This window comes from Dermochelys coriacea, chromosome 1 (assembly GCF_009764565.3).
Source record: "Dermochelys coriacea isolate rDerCor1 chromosome 1, rDerCor1.pri.v4, whole genome shotgun sequence".
Classification (NCBI taxonomy): Eukaryota; Metazoa; Chordata; order Testudines; family Dermochelyidae; genus Dermochelys; species Dermochelys coriacea.
The window spans coordinates 242,060,715-242,082,112 of NC_050068.2; the positions used below are offsets into that span (position 1 = coordinate 242,060,715).

General features: G+C 44.7%; 1 protein-coding gene across 3 annotated transcripts in view; it reads left to right on the forward strand.

Moving 5' to 3' along the window:
* CACNA2D4 (calcium voltage-gated channel auxiliary subunit alpha2delta 4) overlaps positions 1–21,398 on the forward strand; it is a 212,421-nt gene that overhangs the window by 21,751 nt on the left and 169,272 nt on the right. For 2 of the 3 annotated variants that reach the window (XM_043517786.1, XM_043517792.1), the window contains exon 2: positions 13,975–14,056. In XM_043517786.1, coding sequence (XP_043373721.1) covers positions 13,975–14,056 — 82 coding nt within the window. Of the gene's footprint in view, positions 1–8,838; positions 9,427–13,974; positions 14,057–21,398 lie in introns of those variants that run through there. The other variant, XM_043517780.1, reaches the window with a different exon arrangement.

The following is a 21,398-nucleotide window of genomic DNA, read 5'->3' on the forward strand; positions in this document are numbered from 1 at the left end:
TCAAATTTTTATTCAAAGCCTGAATGTTTCATCCAAAACTAGAATAAAAGTGTCTTATTAATCACAGACAACACACTATCTTACATTGATGTTCATGGTTATTCAGCATTGCCAGTCAGATGACAGGAAGGACATCCAGAATGCATCCAGAAAGGACACTGGACACCATCTCCACACCCCTTGATCCTGGTATCTACAGCAGAGTAGGACTCGGACAGTCACCCTTATGAGCCCCTCCAAAGGCCTGCAGTGTTCAGGGGTACCATGCAAAAAATCAGCATTATCCTATATTTTAGTAATTGGGTTGCATCTTACAGGACACCAGAAGTCCTGGTTAGATTTTAAAATCACAGGCTTGATTCACCTCCCAGGCCCTGAGTTGTGTGCTGTCAAGTGAGCATACAACAACCTCCCCAAGGAACTGCTGAAAGACCTATTTCCTGGAACACTTAAAACTAGCTTGGACACAATGCTGGAAGTATATTGTAGTGAACAGCCCTGCATTGGCAGGGAGATGGATTGGATGATCTAATGGTCTTTTCCATTTCTAACTTTATCATCCTATCCAACTTTAACTCCTTAACTTGACTTTTTAACAACACGGCCTCTCATCTCCTCTCCACCCCCATTCCTTTCCACCCTTGCTTATTTCCTCCCTTTCTTTTATCCTCAAACTCTCATTGAGTTCTTCTCCTTCAGCCCTCAAGCACACTATCATATCCTCTATCCCCCTGACTCGCCAGCTAGTAGAGAGGAGAGACCCCAATACTAGAAAATGTAGCGTAAGGGCCAATTGTGCACTGGCCAAGTGAGTGACTGGGGGGCGATCCCATAGCCAAGCAGAGCTCACACTCAAGAAAGTTTTCCTGATATTCAGCCTAACTTTTCCCTTCCTTAATTTCATTCCATTCTCCTTATTTATATCCCACTTTAACATGACATAATTCTCCATTCAGATGTAAACTATGACCAGGTCATCCCAGAGCCATCACTTAGCCAAGCAATGCGGATTTAGCTCCTTTAATAATCTTCTCTTGTATATCAGTTACTCCAACGTTCTGATAAAACGTGTTGCTTTTCTTTGACCGCCTTCTAATTTGTCAATATCTTTCTGATAATAAGGTGCCTAGAACTGAACTCTGTATCTCAGCACCTGGCACTATGTCCCAACTCCAGTCATACCAGAGCTACGTTGAGAGGGGATATTTCTTCTTTGCTCCTTGCTGTGATGGCTCTGTGAATGCAGCTTAGAATTGCATTGGCCTTTTTTGCTGTGGTGGTGCATTGCTAACTTAGCTCTAATTTGCTGTCCACTCTCATTGCTAGGTCTCTTACATCCTCCCAGGTTTCTCCGGACCATTTTGTATATTTGCTTTGGATTGTTTTTCACCAGTGGTTCAGAATTCAATTTCATTTTTTGCACCTTGTTGAATCTGTTTTTAGTTATTGCCTCCTTGTGTTTCAGAGGTGCTCAGAGACTGTAGTGACTGAGCACTGTAGAAATAACTATACATACAGTTGTCAAATTAAATCTTTTCCAAGTGCCTTTGTATTACTGGTCAGGTCTCAATAGTACTTTCAGTTCATCTTTCTGTTGCATTCTTTTGCTGCTTACTCCCTCTTCTAGTTCACTACTGAAGGTTTTAAATAAAATAGGTGCTAACACAGATCATCAGCAGAATCATCTTCCCAACTGCTGTTTCTCCTCATCATTTGTTTCAGTCCTTCAGATAGTTTTCAAAGCACATGGCAGTTCTCTTAGCTAAACCAACTTGGATTAAATTGGGTTATTATTATACGTGACAGTACATTGTTGAAGGTGTGGGGAAAAGGAGTCCCTCACTTTGCACATCTGTGCAGGAGCCACACACAATAACAGTCCCCATGCTTCCTGCACTAAAGCTCTTTGCAAAGAGAGTGAGGAAATGTTGCCCCCAAAAAAGGCAACTTTTTTCTGTGGGGTTTTTTTTTTAGTCATCAAAATATGAAAAATTCAGCCAGTTCTATAGATGGTCAAATAACTGGGGGAGGTTCAAGAAAAAATCATCAATATTTTTTCCAATTCTTTCAATCTTTCAAAATGTTGATGTTTTCGCTCCAGCTCTGCCCTGTGCTACTGCTCACTCCTGCAGGATACAGAAATCAGGGTCAGGAGGAGGTGGGGATCCGGCCCCTCTTTCTGCCTCCCTTCCTCCCAAATAAGCCCAAGTGGGGCCAGTATGTTGGGTCCAATCTGCTCCATTCTAATGCATGCAGCTCATTGCACCTCCCACCTTCCACACATAAGAAGCAGCCCTTGAAAGAGTGTATTTCTCTGAGACATTATCATCCCTGTGCTCCTCTTAGGGCAGCTGGGCTCTGCATTGCCCCCTGCTCAGGGCTGTAACATTCATACCACAGTTTAGCCCTTTGAGAGACACAGCATCAAATGCTTGACGAAAATCCAGATCTGATTTATCTACTGCTTTCTCTGCAATCACTATATTTATAATTTCATCATAAAAGCAATCAAGTTTGGCAAGATTTATTCTTTATAGATTCATAGTCTTTAAGGTCAGACAGGACCATCGTGATCATCTAGTCTGACCTCCTGTACATTGCAGGCCACAGAACCTCAACCACTCACTCCTGAAATAGACCCACCAGTCAGGCACCTGGGAAAGAATTCTCTGTAGTAACTCAGAGCCCTCCCCATCTGGTGTCCCATCACTGGCAGTTGGAGATATTTTGACTAGCAGTCACCCATCTGTAGGCAGTCTCATCATACCATCTCCTCCATAAACTTATCAAGCTCAGTCTTGAAGCCAATTAGGTATTTTTGCCCCCACTGCTCCCCTTGGGAGGCCGCTCTAAAACTTCACTCCTTTGATGAAAAGAAAAGGAGTACTTGTGGCACCTTAGAGACTAACAAATTTATTTGAGCATAAGCTTTCGTGAGCTACAGCTCACTTCATCTGATGCATTCAGTGGAAAGTACAGTGGGGAGATTTATATACACACACACAGAGAACATGAAAGGGAAGGGAGTCCAGGAGAGCTGGCTGTATTTCAAGGAATCCCTGTTGAGGTTACAGGGACAAACCATCTCGATGAGTCGAAAAAATAGTAAATATGGCAGGCGACCAGCTTGGCTTAATGGTGAAATCCTAGCGGATCTTAAACATAAAAAAGAAGCTTACAAGAAGTGGAAGGTTGGACATATGACCAGGGAAGAGTATAAAAATATTGCTCGGGCATGTAGGAAAGATATCAGGAGGGCCAAATCGCACCTGGAGCTGCAGCTAGCAAGAGATGTCAAGAGTAACAAGAAGGGTTTCTTCAGGTATGTTGGCAACAAGAAGAAAGCCAAGGAAAGTGTGGGCCCCTTACTGAATGAGGGAGGCAAGCTAGTGACAGAGGATGTGGAAAAAGCTAATGTACTCAATGCTTTTTTTGCCTCTGTTTTCACTAACAAGGTCAGCTCCCAGACTGCTGTGCTGGGCAACACAAAATGGGGAAGAGATGGCCAGCCCTCTGTAGAGATAGAGGTGGTTAGGGACTATTTAGAAAAGCTGGACGTGCACAAGTCCATGGGGCCGGACGAATTGCATCCGAGAGTGCTGAAGGAATTGGCGGCTGTGATTGCAGAGCCCTTGGCCATTATCTTTGAAAACTCGTGGCGAACGGGGGAAGTCCCGGATGACTGGAAAAAGGCTAATGTAGTGCCCATCTTTAAAAAAGGGAAGAAGGAGGATCCTGGGAACTACAGGCCGGTCAGCCTCACCTCAGTCCCTGGAAAAATCATGGAGCAGGTCCTCAAAGAATCAATCCTGAAGCACTTAGAGGGGAGGAAAGTGATCAGGAACAGTCAGCATGGATTCACCAAGGGAAGGTCATGCCTGACTAATCTAATCGCCTTTTATGATGAGATTACTGGTTCTGTGGATGAAGGGAAAGCAGTGGATGTATTGTTTCTTGACTTTAGCAAAGCTTTTGACACGGTCTCCCACAGCATTCTTGTCAGCAAGTTAAGGAAGTATGGGCTGGATGAATGCACTATAAGGTGGGTAGAAAGCTGGCTAGATTGTCGGGCTCAACGGGTAGTGATCAATGGCTCCATGTCTAGTTGGCAGCCGGTGTCAAGTGGAGTGCCCCAGGGGTCGGTCCTGGGGCCCGTTTTGTTCAATATCTTCATAAATGATCTGGAGGATGGTGTGGATTGCACTCTCAGCAAATTTGCGGATGATACTAAACTGGGAGGAGTGGTAGATACGCTGGAGGGGAGGGATAGGATACAGAAGGACCTAGACAAATTGGAGGATTGGGCCAAAAGAAATCTAATGAGGTTCAATAAGGATAAGTGCAGGGTCCTGCACTTAGGATGGAAGAATCCAATGCACCGCTACAGACTAGGGACCGAATGGCTCGGCAGCAGTTCTGCGGAAAAGGACCTAGGGGTGACAGTGGACGAGAAGCTGGATATGAGTCAGCAGTGTGCCCTTGTTGCCAAGAAGGCCAATGGCATTTTGGGATGTATAAGTAGGGGCATAGCGAGCAGATCGAGGGACGTGATCGTTCCCCTCTATTCGACACTGGTGAGGCCTCATCTGGAGTACTGTGTCCAGTTTTGGGCCCCACACTACAGGAAGGATGTGGATAAATTGGAAAGAGTACAACGAAGGGCAACGAAAATGATTAGGGGTCTAGAGCACATGACTTATGAGGAGAGGCTGAGGGAGCTGGGATTGTTTAGTCTGCAGAAGAGAAGAATGAGGGGGGATTTGATAGCTGCTTTCAACTACCTGAAAGGGGGTTTCAAAGAGGATGGCTCTAGACTGTTCTCAATGGTAGCAGATGACAGAACGAGGAGTAATGGTCTCAAGTTGCAATGGGGGAGGTTTAGATTGGATATTAGGAAAAACTTTTTCACTAAGAGGGTGGTGAAACACTGGAATGCGTTACCTAGGGAGGTGGTAGAATCTCCTTCCTTAGAGGTTTTTAAGGTCAGGCTTGACAAAGCCCTGGCTGGGATGATTTAACTGGGACTTGGTCCTGCTTTGAGCAGGGGGTTGGACTAGATGACCTTCTGGGGTCCCTTCCAACCCTGATATTCTATGATATTCTATGAACATGAAACAATGGGTTTTATCATACATGCTGTAAGGAGAGTGATCACTTAAGATGAGCTATTACCAGCTGGGGGTGGGAGGAGGAAAACCTTTTATGGTGATAATCAAGGTGGGCCATTTCCAGCAGTTAACAAGAACGTCTGAGGAACAGTGGGGGGGGGGGAAATCTTCATCTAATTTCAAGTCTAGGTCAGTAATAAAAATGTTAAATAAGATTGGTCACAAGACCGCTCATTGAGGAACTCCACTAGTAACCTCCCTCCAGCCTGTACAACCTTTGTGTATGACCTGTTGTAGTCACCCCTTTAACCAATTCTTTTTCCACCTTTCAGTTCTCATACTAATCCCTATCTTCTCCAATTTAAGTAATAATTTTCCATGTGGAACTGTATCAAATGCCTCACTGAAATCCATGTAGATTAGATCTTTGTCTAAAAATCAGTTACCTTCTCAAAGAAGAGATCAGGTTGGTCTGGCACTATCTATTTTTTGTAAAACAGTGTTGTATTTTATCCCAATTACCATTCACCTCTATGTCCTTAACTACTTTCTCTTTCAAAATTTGTTCCAAGACCTTGCACACAATTAAGGTCAAACTAACAGGCCTGTAGTTTCCTGGATCACGTTTTTTCCCTTTCTTAAAAATAGGAACTATATTAGCAATTCTCCAGTCATAGGGTATGACCCCCGACTTTACAGATTCATTAAAAATTCTTGCTCTTGGGCTTGCAATTTCTTGTGCCAGTCCCTTTAATATTCTAGGATGGAGATTATCCGGGCCCCCCCGATTTAGTCCCATTAAGCTGTTTGAGTTTGACTTCCACCTCAGCTGTGGTAATTTCTACCTCCATATTCTTGTTCCCATTAGCCACACTGCCACTACCCCTACACTCTTCACTAGCCTCATTAAAAATGGAGACAAACTATTTGTTTAGGTGTTGGGCCATACCTAGATTATCTTTAATCGCCACCCCATCGTCAATGCTTAGCAGTCCCACTTCTTTCCTTGTTTTCTTATTTATATGGCTATAGAACCTTTTACTATTGGTTTTAATTCCCTTTGCAAGGTCTAATTCTGCTTGGCTTTTGGCAGTTCTCACTTTATCCCTACACTTTCTGACCTCCAAGGGGGAAAGCAAAGTAGTCTGAAACATTATATGTCAGTGTGTCCCATAACAGTGTTACATTAAACTGAGTAGAAGAAGATTGTAAGTGGCTGTCATGGGGAAGGATTAGCAAGGTAACCCATCTTCATTCCTTGTAAGCTCTCTGCTTTCTCTTAATCACCTGTTTGAGAAGCTTGATCATCCAGCTTGGTCTGCAACTCTTCCCTACAAATCCATAAATCCATTCTGCTTCCATCTGAAATTGTGAACAATTTCCTTGCTTCATTTATAGTGGATATTGTATGTTACCTTGAAGGTGATCTTGTCTTTCTGTCACCAAGTAGGTGATCTTGTCTGCCTGAGATTTGGTTTTTCTAAAATTCATAGATTCATAAATTTTAATGCGAGAAGTGACCCTCCTGACCATTTAGTCTGACCTCCTGCATAACACAGACCAAAAAACCTCACCCAGTAATTCCTGCATTATGTCCATAATTTGTGGTTGAGTGTCATGGGGCGTCTGCCCCACACTAGCCCATAAAGGGTTAATAGAACCCTAGAGAGGCTGCGCAACAGGCAGTCAATTGCAGAGGACCCTAGAGAGGCTGTGCAGGAAACAGCCAGTTGGAGACAGGCTGCAAGGAACAGTCAATCAGGGCCGGGCAGGCCCATATAAGAAGAGCTGCAGTGCAGAGCAAGTCAGTCAGTTCCTGGAGCTCGGGGAGGGAGGAGGACTGGCTGCCTTGCAGGTAGAGGGCAGCTAGCACCTTGGACAGAGTAGTGCTAAGTAGAATCAGGGGAGCAAGAGCAAGCTCCTGGCTGACTGCTGGCATGCTAAGGCCCTGAGACAAGGGTGGAGAAGGTGCTGAGGCTGTGGGGGAGTGGCCCAGGGAAGAAGACTGAGGGGTTGGAGGGGATGCAGAATGTGGCTGCCATCTACACAGTCCCTGGGCCGGGACCCGGAGTAGTGGGCAGGCCTGAGTGCCTCCTTGTCCCAATCGCCACTGAAGAAGTGGCTGGGCAGTGGACTGCTGTTCCTCCAGAAGGGGGGAGAACTGAGTGTAACCCCGCCGGAGGGCTGTGTCCTGAAGAGGACACTGCAGACCTTGGGGTGACACAGGTCCAGGAGCAGAGATGACGGTGGGTGAGACACCACCAGAAGAGGGTGCACTGGCTAGCAGAGCTGATCCCTGGGACATCCAGCAGGAGGTGCTGCAGTGGTGAGTCACACCCCGTCACACTGAGCTATAACGTACCTTTTACAGACACATTTACTGTTGATTTAAAGATGTCAATTGATGGAGAATCCCCTAAATCCTTAAGTAAATTATCACCATGGTTAATTATCCTCGCCTGTTAAAATTTTCAGTTGTTCATCACATATTTTAACCTCTAATCTTTGTTTCTCTTCTCTGTATTTGCTCTAGTTTTTCTCTAATTCCATTACATGTGTGGGAACCAAATCTGCAAACAATATTACACCTGCCCTGTGTCTTATCCTTTCCTCCTTTGTTTTGCAGATGGTACCCCCTGCGTATACATTTGAGAAATGCTTGGTGTGACATTACATGCTATGCTCATAATGGTTACTCTTTATATTCAAGTTCCATTTATAAATAGTTTATGACAGGTTATTAAATTATTAATAGATGTTTTAATAAAAGCTTAATCCATTGTTCTGCAGTCCAGCTGGTCAATAGGTTGTTTCTAAAGATCTTTTAATATGTTTTACTGATGTACTTTTAGCTATCTACTACTCCTGTGGATAACATGGTTATAACATCTAGTAGTCTTTTATTAACCCTTTAAAATCATTTATAAATTAAACTTTAATATGAAGTGCAACCCTCATAACAGTATGTAATTTGCTATCTACTACAACCATACATTCTCTGGACTCACTTGTCAGTCTCCAGATACAAATTAGGGGGTAGCTGTCTGGATATTTTTTTCCTGTACCAAAGTGTTGGACTTCATTAATAATAAACACTCACATTCACAGATGTCAGATCAGATTACGGGTCCAGTATTTTCCTGGTTCTTCCTTGATCCCATTTTTGCTTCTTGTTGTCCTTTTTCCTCCCTCAGTTCATTTTTTGCCTAGAAATTATTTAGTTCTTTAGTCTAGGGACTGCATCTTAGATTTGGTTGGATAGTTCCCGGCACAATGGGGTTCTCACTGAGACCTTGAGGGTGGAACCCTAATACAAACAGTAGGTAATAATAATCATCCTTTATACTAACCCAACAGTATAACCGAGATCAGATTCTGACCCAGTCTAAATATGCCTCTCATTTACACTTGTGCAACCCTTTTGACTTACTGGGGTAACATTCATAGGAATAATGAAGAGCGGGATTTGGCTTAATATATTTTGTACTTCCTAGAAGATGGAGGGAGAGGGTGGGACATAAAAGTAAATCGATAGAAATGATCCCAGGCAAAGAATTTACATGCATCCTCTACAAGTGAGGAGCAAGTGTTGTTCAGTAGGGATCAAAGGTCAGGAGGCTTTTTTTAGAAGAGGTGATGCTGTCCCTTTAAAACAGGCTTGGAGGGAGCTTGTTCTGATCTCTGATTGGATGAGCTGAGGCCTGTCTTCAGAAATCAGAGTAATCCTGGGTGATTTTATCCCACTCCACTTCCCTAAATCTGCTGCTATTGCTGCTTTGCATGGGGATTAAAGGGCCAGCAGTGGATTACGTAGATGCTGTTGCTGCAGAGCTCCCTCAAGTCTCTTCCATTCCTGCAGGGCACATAAACTAGACGGGACCCAGTGATTACCTTGGCAGCCATGGGGCAGCTTCTCCCAAGTTTCCCCTCTCAGTAACTCCAGCATATTCTTTGCAAACTTTTATCTGCAGCTGTTGGGTGTGAGCCTGTGCAGTCCCGTTGGAGCTTTTCTCCATTTGGGCAGGGACAGTGTGGAGTGACGGCACAGGGTGGCAGCAGCATGCAGGCTTAAGTGTCGCTAGGACTCTGCTCCCCAACCCCACTCCCCAGCAAGACACCATGCTGGGGTCTGTCTGGACAGTGCTGGGACCTCCATAGAGTGGCAAATGTGGCTGGGAATCTCTATGTCTATACAACTGGTCCTGTTGCTGATGGTTTTTGCCTGGAGAATGGTGCCAGGAGCCATCCTGTGGCTTTTCCTCTCACTCAGCTGCCTCCTGCCTTCCGCTAAGTCCCAGGCAAAGATACCACTGGAAACGTAAGTGTTTCCCCCATGCCTCATACCCCTTTACCCACATACTCCTCTGCCCTCTCCCACCCTCTGCCCTTCACTGTCTACTTCCCTCTTCTGCTACTGATGTCCCAGTCCCCATTCTGCCATTCATCGTCCCTTTTCTCTCAGTGTTCCTTTGTCCCCTCCTGTAACCAGCATCAGTCCCTTCCCTTAAAAGGCACCCACTTCCCCACCTTTCAGAGATGTCATTTGTCTGGGGGACGACAGAGCTTTAATTGTACTTTTTGCATGGAATATTTCTTTGACCTGATTTTTGCCCTAGATGCAAAATCTCGCTTCACCATCAGGTCCAAGACACAGTGGGAATCATTCCCATGGACTTGGGCTCAAAGACAGAAAAGGATTGTTCTTAAAGTGTACAGAATAGCCCAGTGGACTGGGACTCAGAAGACCTGAGTTAAATTCTCAGCTCTGCCACTGGCCTGCTCAGTGACCATGGGCAAGTCATGTCCCTCCCCTTGCCTCAGTTTCCCCATTGGTAAATTGGGGATATTGATACTGACCCCCTTTGTGTAGTGTTTTGAGATCTGAAAATAAAATGTACTAGATAAGAGCTAGATGTTATTATTTATTGTAGTCTCTAGTCAATTTCCTCAGCTCTGTTTGGTGCACCAGAAGGAGCAGGCAAACATGTGTAAAGACAGCATATATTGCCCCTGATCTCTGGGGCAGCTGGAGACCAGTTTGGTTGCTGGGACAAATTTGAGCCACCTCAGAAGCGCACTTACTTTATGCGGCTGTGTAACATCCTCCTAGGGCAGGGCTGTAGCACTGGTGCTCTGTGATATGTCTGAAGTACTTGAATGAAGATGTGTCATTCTGGCCATCTTTATATGTAAGATCCAAATTGTCTTACAGTTCCTAGTACTTCTGTATGTTACTGGTACTATCCCCTTACACTGTCTCTCTATAATATTATTCCAAAGGCTTACATAGCAATGATTATTATGCACACATGTGCAGTACATGTATGTACTGTACACGCACATACATATTTTAGTGTATGGAGATATGCTGTTCATATCACCTCTCTGTTTCCTTTCCCTATTTGTAACATGGGGATTATGACTCTAATCTTCCTTTATAAAATCCTGTGAAATCTGCAAATGAAAAGCACATTAGAAGTGCAAAGTCTTCATAGCATTATTGTATTGTGTGTGCCCTGCATTTGTATGCAGGTTTTCATACATGTATCTGTGCATGGACTTTTTACACAAGGGTTTTAGTATGAGTATACAGCCTTGTGCATGTGCCGTACTTGTTGGGGTGCGTTTGTGCATGCACTTTGAGGGGAAGGGGAGTGCATGTATCTCTCCACAGTCATGGATGGCTAGCCAAGGGCTGACACCATGCTACAAAGTGAGTCCTGCCTTGGTGACAAAGCTTTCTTTGGCAGGTTGCCATAATACTAACATCTGAATATATAGAGTTAAAAGTAATGGACCTTGCTAAGCTGCTTTAAGCAACTTAACTACTTTAAGGTTAAAAATATATTGGTGTAGAATTTTTTATGCTACAATTTATTTGAAAGGGAAGAGATTTGGATATTTCTGCATTACTCAGAGGGCTTGGCTCAGAGAGCAGAGAACACTCCTGACCAGCAGCGATTGTGTCCCAGAATGCTGTTTTGAGGGGAGGAAACCCTGCTTCTCATTCAATGGCTGAAAGAAATGACATTGTGCTGGAGAAACAGTTACTTGAACTAAAGTATTGAAAAAATCTTATGTCTCTTCCTGAGATCAAGAGGAGTGTTTTGCATTCAAGCAGCTCAAGGCCTCTTTCAAATAGACCCCAAAAGATTCCATCCATGGAATTCTTCATGTATTTACCAAGAAACCCACACATTCATTGCCACCCTTCGGGGCTTAACCCTGGGCATCTCATAACATTTTACCATCGACTTTATCCTGGCTGCTGCACCATGAAATCTTAATAATTGTGGTTATTAAATCACAATAACCAGGTAGCTACTGACATTTCAAGGCTTTCCCCCCCCCCCCCCGAGGGACAATTCTGCATATTAACTGCAGTTGTGGGAACCGCCAGTCACAGAACAAGTTTTGATGCAATCTGGTGAATATGAGTTTGGTTCTTTGTTAGATGATTGAGAGAAGAGGACAAAGACAACTACCTCAGATTCACCAAAATGCACCTACCCCTCCAGCAGCCCCCAGGCTTACGTGAAAAATAATTGTCCATTGGCTGTTTCAGTGCCCTTCTTGGGTCCCCATTTATTTCTGACCCCTATTGACCTACAGGAACCCCCCTTTTACACTGCTCTGATGAGATGTGTCTATATGCTGCCAGTTGCCTGACCTATGTCTCTCTTATAATTGTGCCTAATGTGTCTTCTCATGCCTCCCCATGGCTCTTCTCCTCTTTCTGGCCTTCCATTTGTCACCCTGTAGTTCCCCATCTCTGTCCCCATGACTCCCCCTTTCTGTCCCCATGCTTCTGCCTAACTCTCGGGCCAGGATTGTCCTTCTCTTTGCCTGCAAGAAGTGTAGATTCTCCAGTACCCCAAGTGCCACACGTAGCTTTAAGAAACTCAGCAGAGAGACAGCCAACAGGGTTAGGGAGGCAGCCAGAGAGCAGTCAATAGAGATGCTGCTGTGCTCTGAACACAGCTGTGCCACAGCTGCCTGCCCATTGCCACAGTCCCAGGATATTGCCTAGGAGTCTGCAGCATTGTTTCCAATTCCAAGCATTCAGAAATCATGGGATTGGCTTAAAATCATATAGTTTTTAAAAAAACAAATTTCAGGTTCTTTTATTTATTTCCCAGTGATGGAGCTTTTAGGGTTCACATTTTCAAGCTTTTCTTTTGCAACCATGAGGGCTAGAAACTTTAATTTCTTCGCTTTTTAATGAAAGCTCTGAGATTCTCATGCAATCACATGATTTCAGGAGCCCTGGCTTTGAGAAAAAACACCAAATATCACAAGACATGATGAAATCCAGAGAGACGGTAACACTGCTGTAGTTACCTGGGCTGGCTAGGCAACCTCCCAGAAGCCCTATGTGTAGTTTTCCTATCATCATCATCATCATATAGGTGGGTAAGCAGCTTTTGTGACTGTTAGTAAATTTTCATGGCAACATTAATTGGCTTATAGAGACAAGTTGTTAAATGAGCTGCTTCAGGGGGCTATTGAGTTAAATACTGAGATAAGGGTAATCAGATCTCATGCTTTAGGACATCAGTTGATCACCATGAGGGTCTGAAAGGAATTCTTTTCCACCCCCATGCATTGCACAATAGGCCAAGTGTTTGTTTTTGGCTTTTCTCTGCTTAGAAGCAGGCTAGTGGGCTTGTCAGAACAAGGGTCTGAGATGGGAAAGTGAATCCTGTCTTCCTAGCAAATTCAAATATTCGCTATTGTTTTCAGTGTATAAAAAAAATGACTGTTGCTGACAAAACAGGATGCAGAAACCAATAAACTGACCATCAAAGCCAGAAATACGGAGTTGCTCCCATTGACTTCAGTGGGAGCAGGATCACACACAGTGGTTAAAAATGGATGTCTCAGTGCCTGATTTACTATGCCATTGCACTAGTTTTTTATGGTGGTGGAATGCCATTGATTTTGATTGCAATATACTGCCATTGCAAAGAGAAGAATCAGGCCCTCTGGATTTAAAGTTTTCTTAGAAGTGGGAGGAATCCCACTGAAAATTATAGGTAACAATCTGTACTCCATAAGTAACTGGTGTGTTCTGATGAGTGGAGACAGCCATGTGTTCTATAAAGAAGTAGATATCTCCTAAGTGAATCCCCGTAAAAGGAACTGAGTATAGGTGGAACATCCTAACATGATTCCTGATTAAGTATTCTGACAATTACAGCTGCCAAATACGCTAATTTGGGGAGGAGGCAATATCTTTATGCTCAGCCTGCATGTCACCACTCTTAGGATCTCTGTGTGGTATTGCTATTGTCTTTTATTTATAGGATGGCATATATGTGCATGGTACTTGACAGAGAGATAAGATGTAACCCAGAATCTTCTCCCAGTTTACATCTGTGTCAGTCCAGGATACCTTCACTGAAAGCAATTGCATGCCTTGGATTCACACTGGAGTAGCTGAGATCACAGCCTGGTCAATGTCCCTATCCCAAAGTGTTCATGATCTAACTGAATCCTGAGATCCTTACCCTGTTATAACTCAGATTTGACTTGGTCTTTACTCAAGCAAACTCCTGTTAGAGTCAATAGTGACTGAATAAGAACCCCAAAACATGGCACTGTGTTAAAACAGCCTAATGGTAAGGAAAGACCAGGGTGCAGAGTGGGTCACAGAGATGATGGTTTCCTGCTACTGTTGTGTGTCTTACCAGCAGTTCAAAAAGAAAATGTGTTGTCACTGTTTCTACAGCATCCTAGGTGTGCTTGGTGATTTGCGTGCATAGGGAGACAGGAAGTGATACATGCCTGCACAACTGTTGCCCTTTGATGCAGCTCATCTACCTGATGTATTAACACTGCTGGTTTTCCTCTTTCTCCACTTTAGGGTGAAGTCCTGGGCAGATGTCTTTGGTGGGGAGATATATTCCACCATGACAAAATATTCAGGCTCTCTCCTCTTACAGAAGGTAGGCCATACCTGCAAAGAGCTTTGCTGGTTTCAGATTCTCTGTGTGTGTGTGTGTGTGTGCGCGTCCGTCCGTTCTGGGGATCGATTGTAGAAGGGCAACACTAGGAAATCTTCACTAACTTTCAAGACCATTTGGATTCATTTCCCAGTCCCTACCCTCTAACCTTCATTGGTCCAGGTGGACTTTGCACCTCTCTCTGATGCTTTCATTGGCTCATTAGCCACTTTGAACTCAGAATTGCCCTCCTGGCTTTTCATACTGTCCATGGGCACTGTTCATCTTTCTCCTCTGACCTCATATCCACCTATTTCCCCTAATGACCATATTCACTCTTCTCCTCCCTTCTTAACTGCATATCCATCTACTCCCCTGCCTGCTCACTCTACTCCAATATTTCCTTCCTCTCCATTTCCTGGGCTTTCCCAACTGGGGCTCTCTCTTGTTTATTTGTACTTCCTCATCTATCTTCCTCCCACTGTTCCACTGAGTCACTTCCGTCTCTTTAAATCTTGCTTTAAAATCTGTTTTTCCTCTTTAGTTTAGGGCTGATTCTCTGAAGGGTGTTGTGATGCCAGTTCTGAAAGCAGCTGTATACAACTAGATTGCCTTGGAATGAAGAATTGCTCACCCTAGCCTGCCCATCATACACAGTTCTTTAATCCATGCCCCTGCAACTTCAGCACAGGAATAGCAACCTTCATACCCTCTGCTTCTTGAAATTCCAGTTGCTAGGAACATCCTCACTGGCAGCAGCTGGCAAAAACGGGTCCAGCTCTAGCGACTTCAATGGCGTTTGGCCCATTTGCACCAGCAGAGAATTTGGGCCATCCTGTTTGATTTACTCGGTCCATGAGCTCAGGCACGGAATGTTGGAACTGGAGAAGCACTGCAAAAATCTGTCTCAAGTTTTTGCTGCATTTAACCAGTTATGAACCAGCATGTAATTATCTGAAATAATGAGTTTGCTTTGGTCAGGCCAGCTCCTCTTTTGTTTTCCATGAACTTTGGAGCGATTGAGTTCTGATGGCAGAAGGCTAATTTGAAGGGTGCATGTGTGAGTCTGCATGGGAAGTTGTATGTTTTATATGGAACAGGCCAGTGCAGGAGATAGATGGGGGGGGGGGGAGGGTGTTCATTGAAATTGCCAGGGGACAGAGTTCTCATCAGAATCCTGGCAGGGAGGCAGTTCCATGAGCCAGATAAGGAACCAATCACACTCTTTATGAACTCACACACAGTGACTGTGCATGCAGGTATGGTGGGCTTTAGCATGAAGAGCAGCGAGCACCAGACTTGCCTCTTGATCATTGCCATTCCCCTGGCTCTCATTGCCAGAGAGTGGGAGGAGGGAGATTCTCTGTTCTGATTCAGATCTTCTTTCTGTGAAAACTAGCCTCTTTCCATATGGCCACACTCTCTGCTGGCTGCCAACGATTCATTTGCTTGGATGGCCTCTGTACATAGCACTGAGGGTGGGCCTTTGAAAGTGCTCAGCACTTGCCTGTCCCTGCTCCCAGTGAAGCTAATGATAAACTGGGGCGCAGGGTTCAGCCAGTGCTGAGCACTGTTGAAAATCACCCCCGAGTGCATGAGCCTGCTGGTGCAATCAGTCTCCCTGTGTTCTGCTTCCAGGCAATAGGTGTCCCTGGAGAATCTAGTGGATGACGGATACGTAGCCTGGTTATCATCCTCTTCACCCAATCTCCAATGGGACTCTGCCCCAATTACGCCCCAGTAAATAACCCATTTCTGGGAATAGGGAGAAGTGAGAGTAGTTTCTACACCAATTTCTATATTATAGAAGGGGCTAGTGCTAAGATGCTGTGTCATGACAGCATCTTTTGTGATAGTGGAAGGTGTTCAATGCAAGCACACCCCATAACCTGAGACACCATTGCTTTCCCTGCCTGGTTGCTGTCTCTGTGCACTATAGACAGCTTGAGGAGGGGAGGGATGGGATGATCACGTGCACGTTGCACTCTACCCTTTGTGCACAGCTGCAAGCACAGTTTTACCAATTAGCCTCTTTTTTGTGCTGCTGGAGAGGACATGGCTCATTACGAGCACTGCAGAACCCATCTGAGAGGATGGATTCTCTTTCTTCGCACCCACCTTCCATTCTCTCTCCTACTTCCCTGCATCTTCTCTTTGTGCCAAGCCATAAATTGCCCTTCACTTCTTCCAGCTGTTTACATTTTGCCCTCTTTCTACTGATACCGCCCCTCCTGTGCTTCAGCTACAAAAGGGACAGAATGTTGTTCCATTCATACTTCCTCACCTTTCTACTGGATCCTCCGGAAACTCCTTTTCCAGTGTACTCCCTTCTGTCTGATGCAAGAACAGATTCCCTCTGTGCCTCTTTAGCTGTGCTTGTCTGATAAATGTCCTCTGGTCCTTCAGCATGAGTCATCTACACTGATCATTAATTAGTTCTTTTCATGAGGACCATACATGTGCCACACTGGACTAAAATGCATTCAGACCCTTTATTGCCCAATTCTTACCCAGCCATGGGGTGATGCCAAAACTGGCTGAAGCCTGGCCTTTACTAGCAGTGATGATGGTTACACCTTGCCAGCTTCTGTAGTGTCACCAGTTGATAGAACCAGCTTCTGGAAGGTATCCAAGTTCCCTTTGGACCTAGCTTCCATTTGAATGGCTTCTCTATTTGCTTTTTGCTGGGACCTCCATCTCCTGCAATGCCACAGGGCATTTGCCCCTTGTCACGATCTTCATGGAAAGACTGCAGGTATGAATCTTTCCATAGGGTTCTATAAGCTTTACCATCTCTGTTAAGGACTGTGAGAAAATGCTGCAGTCTTTGTCTCCACTGCTCCATCAAAACAATCCAATACTGCACTTGTGGCTATTTCTTCTCAGACGTTAAATGCTTCCACCTTCCTTAAGGTCAGAAGTCAGAGGGGTTGTTTCTTGACAAACCCAGTGTTATGAGGGGCAGTGTGGGCTGTGAAAGACAGTGTGGACAAGTTACTAGGACACTGCCATAGGAGCCAGGACAGGTAGGTTCTAGTCCCACCTCAGCCATTGGCCCGCTGGACGACCTTTCACCTCTCTGTGCCTCTACTTCCCCTTTGTCTATCTTGTCTATTTAGACTGAAAGCGCTTTAGGAGAGGAGAGAACCTAGCACAACAGGGCTCATAGATGCTGCTTCTAATAGCAGTCACCACATTCAGATGGTCAATAAAAGATTGCACCAAATCCAGCAAAATTTTATGTGTGATTCTCTCAGAGACAAGAGGATTGATTTCTGACTGAAAGGCAGTTTGATTCTGACCAGCAAATCAAGCCCAGGATTCATGCAGCGGGGGTGGCACCCGTCTTTCCCTGGTAGGCTGATAGAGGAGCACCCCCACACCCACGAATAGCCACATTTCACTGGCCCCAGTCAAAGATCCTGAGCACTGAACTGATAGAGAGAAGAAGGTATCTGCCTCTCTTGTGCATGATGCAGACCTGCTGCACTGAATGCAGATGCACTGTGCTTTGCTTGAAATGGAATTCTCGATGTCAGAATGGGACACTGGTTCAGCGGCATCTCAGGGGAAGAATGCTCCTCACTGAGTCACCATTGTCACTTCCTGCAGGACCTGCAGAGCCGGCCCACAACATTTTGGCACCTGAGACAGGGAGCTCAAATGACGCCTCCATGCCTCCTCGCTTGGGCCAAAACTTTGAAAGGTCTCAATTCTGCCTTATTCCTATTCTGCTCCTCTCATAGTCCTGCTCTGCTACCTTCCCCAGTAAAGGAGAACTAACAACTTAAAATGCCTTGTTCAAAAATTTTAAGTAACACTCAACTTTCAAATGCCTGAAAAGCAAAGTCATACCTACAGTCTTACTCGTCAGATGAGGGACATTCAAAACATTCTGAAGAGTGCACAGAAGTTGGCAGAGGAACTTCACTCTGAAGCTATTTTCCCACCCATTCAAGAATACAAGAGTCACCAAAGAAGAAGACATTTTGATTACACTGGCATTTTTATCTGTTTGAATAATGAAAGTAGTGCTTTCCATGCCTTCTTGGTTGCAAAGATTTGAACTGCTTCCTGCTGAAGGTCAACAGTCTGGGCCAGCTTATGTTCTATTGAGATGGTTGCAAGGCCAACCAGCCTCTCTTGTGTCATTGTGCAGTGTAGTTGTGTTTTTATTAATTTCACCTTGGAGAAGTTGCATTCTCCACTGGCAACTGTTACAGGAAGTGTTAGAAGTATGCGCAGAGCAACAAAAGCATTTGAAAAGAGGGTGGTCATCTTATTTGTGTACATGTATTCCAGAACAGCCTTTGGAGTTGATCCTGCTGAAATGTATCTTGAAAGGGCTTTCAATTCATCACCTAAATCACTCGCATCAATATCGCGCATGTCATTATGTGTCAACCCTGTCTCTAGTGCCCTGTGTTGCTGGTGTAGGTCTTCTTCAGGTATAGTGAGGAGTTTTGGAATATCATACAACATCCCAAATATACCGCTGTGTTCCTTGAGCTGCATGAAACATTCTTCAACTGACTGTATTGCATAATCTAGCACCTGGTTAAAGAATTCAACTTTGAATTGTTGTTTGGGGTCTCTTATGGGATTATCCCGTGCCTCGTAATCAAAATGTCTTCTTCTTCGGTGACTCTTGTATTCTTGAATGGGTGGGAAAATAGCTTCAGAGTGAAGTTCCTCTGCCAACTTCTGTGCACTCTTCAGAATGTTTTGAAATCCCTCATCTGACGAGTAAGACTGTAGGTATGACTTTGCTTTGTCCAGTTGTTCCATGGCCCCAGATATATCAAGGTCAACACCTTGGAGTCTCTTGCTTACAACATTTATTTCAAACAATATGTCATGCCACAACACTAAGCCACACAGAAATTTGAAGTTATGTATGTTTCTTGTGATTTCATTTCCCTCTGCCACTGTTCTCCCATGAACAGTTGCTGTCATAGCATTATCCTTCATAACGGCAACTATGGCATCATCTATCTTCCCAATTTGGTGTTTGATAGGCTTTATCGCCTCCACTCGACTTTCCCATTATGTGGCACTCAGTGGTTTCAGTGTCAGAGAGGATGTTCCCAGATGTTGCTTCAAAATTTGCCATCGATGAGTTGATGCAGAGAAAAATACATAGATGCTTTGAATTACATTAAAAAATTCAGCAGCCTCACTAGAAGCTGATGCTGCATCACTGACCACCAAGTTCAATGAATGAGAACTGCATGGGACAAAAAAAGCTCGAGGGTTTAATTCTCGGATCTGTGTCTGCACTCCTCTGTTCTTTCCTCTCATGTTGGCACCATTATCATAGCCCTGACCTCTCATGTCAGCTATCGCAATTCCCATGTCTTCCAGCTTTGTAAGAAGCACATTTGTCAGACCAGCTCCTGTAGTATCATCAATGTCAATAAATTCTAGAAAATGCTCTCTGACAGTCACCAGTGCAGGGACATTTTCACTAGGTTCTGTTACAAAATGCACCATTAAAGTCATTTGTTCCATATGGCTGATGTCAGGTGTTCAGTCCAGAATAACAGTAATAGCTTGCTGACTTCAGATCTGCCACAATCTTCTGTTTGACTTTTGTTGCCAGTAACTGAATGATCTCATTTTGAATTGTTTTTCCAAGGTAGTGCTGTGTGTACATTTCTTGGGTGGTGACTCTTCTCAGATGCTCCTGGAGTACAGCATCAAACTCAGCCATCAGCTCCACAATTGTAAGGAAGTTTCCATTGTTTGGCACATACAGCTGATCTGAAGTGCCACACAGTGCTAGGTTTTGGGTAGCAAGCATTCTCACAATGGCAATGAGCCTTTTCAGAACATTTTGCCAGTAAAGAGACTCTGATGCAATCTTCTCTTGATGCTGATCATCTATGGTGACCTTTAACCTTAGTCTCATCTCAAGCTCTTTCCACCTGTGGAATGCTCTCTGGTGATTTGCTGCCTTCTCATGGAACATTAGATTGGAAGAGTTTGCAACAAAAACAGTATGCAGCATTCTGGGGTTTTGAGTACATAAGCCATGGCCTCTCCACTTTGTCACCACTGGGGATTTCACGCCAGTAATGTGTTGGATGAAAACTTCTATTTCCATTCTCTTTGGGAAACATGAAGTTTTTCACTTGCTTTGTGGCCCATGCAATACAAGGAAGTCCCTCAGGCTACTGCTCAAGTGGGTCCACAGTCCTGGATCATCTAGACTTAAGGAACAAAACTCAGCAGCAGCTGTTTCTTGCGCCTCCACCAGACTCTTCTCTGATCTACACTTTTCTTCATGAATGTGCATGGTTACATCCCTTTGAGATGGAGATATGGATTCTGCAGTAGCTGCCAGGTCACCTGCACTCTGACTAACTGGAAGATCAGGCATCTCCTCACCACTCGCATCCTCACTGGGGCCATAAGGCTCACCATGAACATTTGTGTCTATGTATCTCAGGAGAGCTCCTTCCTGCTTAGATAGAAAAGCTTCCTTTGCTTTCTTTCTTTTTCTGAATGCTGCCCCAGAGGGGCGTTTTCTCCTTTCACTCATGACTGCTGTTCTATGCCAGCTATAGTGGCTCACAACACTCAATTAAAGGGGACAAATAAGCAGGGCTGGTAGCAGGGCCTGAGTGAGGGAAGATATCAGCGTCTTAAGTGCCTAACTGGCTCCTACTAGTTCAGTTGACTTCCTGTTCTCCTCAAGTGGGTTCAGGGAAGCAGCAGGAAATAGGAAGCTCCCTGAGAAGCTGGTGTTAATCAGTCCAGGCTCCCAGGGGTGGTAGAGAGGTACATAAGGGGCTGCTGCTCCTCCTCTCTCTCCCTGCAGGTCCTGCTGTTTTCTGTTATTCCCTCTCACCTTTTCTCCTGCCTGCCTGTTATGTCTCTTGTGCCCTCCTTCCTCCAGCACAGCACTCCACCATCTCTGTGCATCTAGAGCAGGGAGAATCCATATGCACCATCAGCAGACACAATTTTCTACATTCTGGATCCTAGTGGCGTCCCCGCCCCCCACCCCACAGTCTGGCACCTGAGGCGGCCACCTCAGTTCACCTCATGGTAAGGCCAGCCCTGAACCTGGGTTTGATTTCTCATCCAACACAGCCCTGCATACTCTCTCTTTCTCTGAGTCATCTCCTCAAGTCCATTTCTTACCCAGTTTAGACATTACTAGAGAAATACACATGCAGCTCAGACAAGTCAGAATTACCTCTCCCCTCTTGCTCCCTCTCGAATCCTATTTATTTTTCCTTCTCATCCTGGGGTTTTCCCCTCTCTTCCTGCTGTGCCCATTTCCCCAGGTCTTTCCTCATCCTCTATCCTGTTAGGAAACTCTAGATCAAACACCATC